At 29.2% G+C, this 3,745-nt stretch overlaps 1 protein-coding gene across 1 annotated transcript in view; it reads left to right on the top strand.

The window, feature by feature from the left end:
* Positions 1-1,326: 1,326 nt before the first annotated feature.
* Positions 1,327-3,745, top strand: part of LOC112461857 (aminopeptidase N-like) — a 24,584-nt gene continuing 22,165 nt past the window's right edge. Inside the window, exons 1-3 of the mRNA XM_025027266.1 lie at positions 1,327-1,796; positions 2,256-2,732; positions 3,166-3,349. Coding sequence (XP_024883034.1) covers positions 1,327-1,796; positions 2,256-2,732; positions 3,166-3,349 — 1,131 coding nt within the window. The remainder of the gene's footprint in view (positions 1,797-2,255; positions 2,733-3,165; positions 3,350-3,745) is intronic.

Genomic DNA, 3,745 nt, shown 5'->3' on the forward strand with positions numbered 1-3,745 from the left:
TCTTGATCACAGATTTTCCCTGGGTTCCGTAAAGCGCATATGCACGCATTTTCTATAGTAGACGTTACGTATGCTATAGATAAATGCGCGCATATGCGCTTTAATAATATAATAATAAAATATATTATACAAGTATCATCCAATTAATTCGAAGAAGTCCAACTGACAAAGACGACCTCTCAATATCAACGTATAAACAAATATATATTTATAATTTATTATTTTCTTGCGGATATCCTTGTTCACGAACTTAAAAAGAAATGTATATATATGTATAACAGTGGTACGTTTTGATCTGTTTTTCAAGTCACTCTATTTACATGACATATTTATTATAGCATCAGGAATCGACATTGTAGTCAGTATTCGGTGAGCTTTCGAGATGACAAAACGGCAATTACGCTGATCTATCCCTGAATTCAATAGCTTTCGCGATGACAACGCATAATATTAATTAATATTATTGCTGCACAGAACTGTATTTTAATCCGCACATAAGTGTAATATATAAAGTAAGTCACTAAAAACAATAATAATTAATTAAGGATTTATATATCTTATTGAAGATATAAAGAAACATATAAAATGTAATTCAAATAATTTCGAAAGACAAATTACGATTAAATTTAATTCGAGATTTATCCTGGATTGAAAATTTTCACTTTTAATATGTTAATTTTTACTTTTAATATGTTAATATTCTTTTTTTTAAATCAATCAACATATTTTATTTCAAAACGATCTTAACAGCGTTCCGAACGTAGAATAGAATTCTAAATTAAACAAGAAACATGATTATTATTATTAATGACGAATAAATAAAAACAGTCACACGATAAAAAATGCTTATTATTTTTGTTCTTCAAAAGTATGTTATAATTATTTCCTATATTTTTTATTTCATATTCAGGGAGAGTAAAGAATTCAAATAATCAGTCATTTACGAAAATAAGAGGTCAAACTTTATATGTTAACAAAATAGTATTTAAGTTTTTTGCTTCTGATGACTAATGTAACATTCTATATAGTCAAATGTATACACGCTACTTAGATGCCTAACATTTTTCTCGAAAACTTAATAAATTAATTTTCTTTTAATTCTAAGAAAATAAAGGAATAATAGAATAAATTAATTGTGAGCACATCAAGATATATCCAATCTGTTATATAAAAAAATATTCATAATTTTCCCGAAGTAGATCTTATATGCAGTTGAATCCTCTCGACAAAAGTTAAAATTATTTTCTTCTTCTCCTTCTGTTCTTTTGTAATATTATTCGTTTTTTTTTAACAAAAAATCACAGATAACTAAAACAAGTACTGACAATGGAATTTCTAAAATTGTTATTACATATCGGCCTAATATTGGCTATTATAACGGACTTTAGTATCACTGAAGATTCAAAAATCATCTATCGTTTACCGGAAAATGCAAAACCACTTCACTATAACATCAGGCTGATCACGCCTCTCGAGGAAGGCAATGATATCTTTCACGGTGAAATCAGTGTCATTATCGACAATCTTTACGTAACGTCAAGTATAAGCTTACACTCGCAAGATTTAGAAATAAATATAACGACAACAACGCTGATTAATAGCAATGGTAACATCTATGAACCGATAAAATATACTTATGACAATATAACGAATATATTGACGTTTTCTTTCGACCATAAATTGGATCGCGCTATTTATACCCTGAACATGACGTTTGCTGGTAATTATTCTAAAAGTGGTTACCACAAAAGTGGCTTTATAAAAATTCCGTACAAAGACGAGGGAGTAGACAGCATGTAAGTAAATATTAAAAATATATATTTATTACGTTATTTGCTACTTACTTTTATTTGTTACTTTTAATTATCATCTTCACTTTATTTATTATTATATTTTCTTTCAATTTTTATTATTTTATTTTCTTTATTTTCTTATCGTCTTGTAATACATAAAGCTCGGCAAGACATTGCTTAAACATATTGCTTATATAGTAATTATTAGAAAGTTAGACGTTTTATTATTAGACGTTTTTCAATATGCAAATATAATTACAATATGCGTAGTAACCGCTGCATAATGTAATGTTTAAAAGAGTTCAACATCAGTTTAAATAATTTTTATTTTGACTTTTAACAAAATTATTATTATATATAATATAATATAATAAATGACAATTAGTGTTCTCTAAACTCATGTGCCTCACCCACGTGAGATACTAAATTTGCCGTTATTTAAGAAATTTTATTAAATTATAGATTGGCTGCAACGTTACTCGAGCCAAATAATGCCAGACGAGTATTTCCGTGTTTGGACGAGCCAGCGTTAAAAGCTACCTTCAACGTCTCCGTGATGCACCATAAGAAATTCAGGGTATTGTCGAATATGCCGATGCAAAAGCGGTACAACGGACAAAATTCAGTCATATCAGAAAATGGCATGGTGTGGACGCACTTCAACACTACTCCCGTAATGTCCACTTATCTCGTGGGGATTGTGATTGTACCTAATAGTTTTATTCGCATTCGAAGATCCCCGAAAACCCTGACCATTAGTGTGTGGTGCAAACCGTCATTGGAAATCCAAGCAAGATTCGTGCATAGTATGGCCGAAAAGGTCACGCCGCTCTTGATCGAATATACCAATAGTTCCGAAAAGATACCAAAAATGGACCATATCATAGTACACGATTATCCGGCCAACGGCATGGAAAATTGGGGACTCATCATTTATAAGTAATATATATATATATATATGTATATATATTAAAGAGATTATATTAATATACATAAATAAAAAAATTAATATATTAAGCTATTAAAGCTGACTAACGTCTTTCAGCATTCGAAATTTGTTAATTTAAAACACGTGTGTACTTCACGGATATTCAAAAAATGCATATTTTTAGTCTTAGCTTTTGTTTTAAAACAAATTAACGTGTTTAATCAATGTGTTACGTTACCTCCTCTTTCCACTCCCATATATCATACGTATACGAAAAGAAAGAATCCCAAACGGTCTGCCGATTGTGAGTAGTTATTCGCGTAAGGGAATTATGAATAATGTATATACTTGGAAACAAATTAGACTGCACGCTCCCAATGAGGAACATTTTGCTTAATCACATTTTGTGTATTATGTTATATTTATATTATATCTGTCTTACAGCGAAAAAGAAGTTATCTACAATGGTAGCACAGATCCCACATTTCGGAGAAAAGAAATAGCGCTGTTAATAACACATGAACTTGTACATCAGTGGTTCGGCAATTTAGTCACCCCATCTTGGTGGTCCTACGCGTGGATGAGCGAGGGATTTGCTACGTTCCTCGAGGCGTATTTCATCAATAAGGTTATTTAATATTACTAATGCAAGGTTATTCGTTAAATAGAAAAATTAAACATACATTTCAATCGTTAACTTTAAAGTAAGGACCATCAAATACATATTTTCATATTTTCTTGAGATCTATTAAAATGGATCTGAATAAATAATGGCACGTTCTTTATAATTTGGAATTATAAAAAAGAGATTGTAACGTGTTTTTCTCTTTTCAAATAATTATACAAACAATTTAATACAAATTTTTATTAAAATTGGAAAATATTTTGTTTTTAGCATTTGCCATGTTAAAGATTTACCATTTTAATTGTCATATATTTCAACATTATTTTCATATTACATTAGCGGCACTAAAAATATAATTATAGTAGTTTTATTAGAATCTAAAGATATATGTATTTTATT

The sequence above is a fragment of the Temnothorax curvispinosus genome, unplaced genomic scaffold (genome assembly GCF_003070985.1).
Source record: "Temnothorax curvispinosus isolate PA1 unplaced genomic scaffold, ASM307098v1 QBEX01011856.1, whole genome shotgun sequence".
Classification (NCBI taxonomy): Eukaryota; Metazoa; Arthropoda; class Insecta; order Hymenoptera; family Formicidae; genus Temnothorax; species Temnothorax curvispinosus.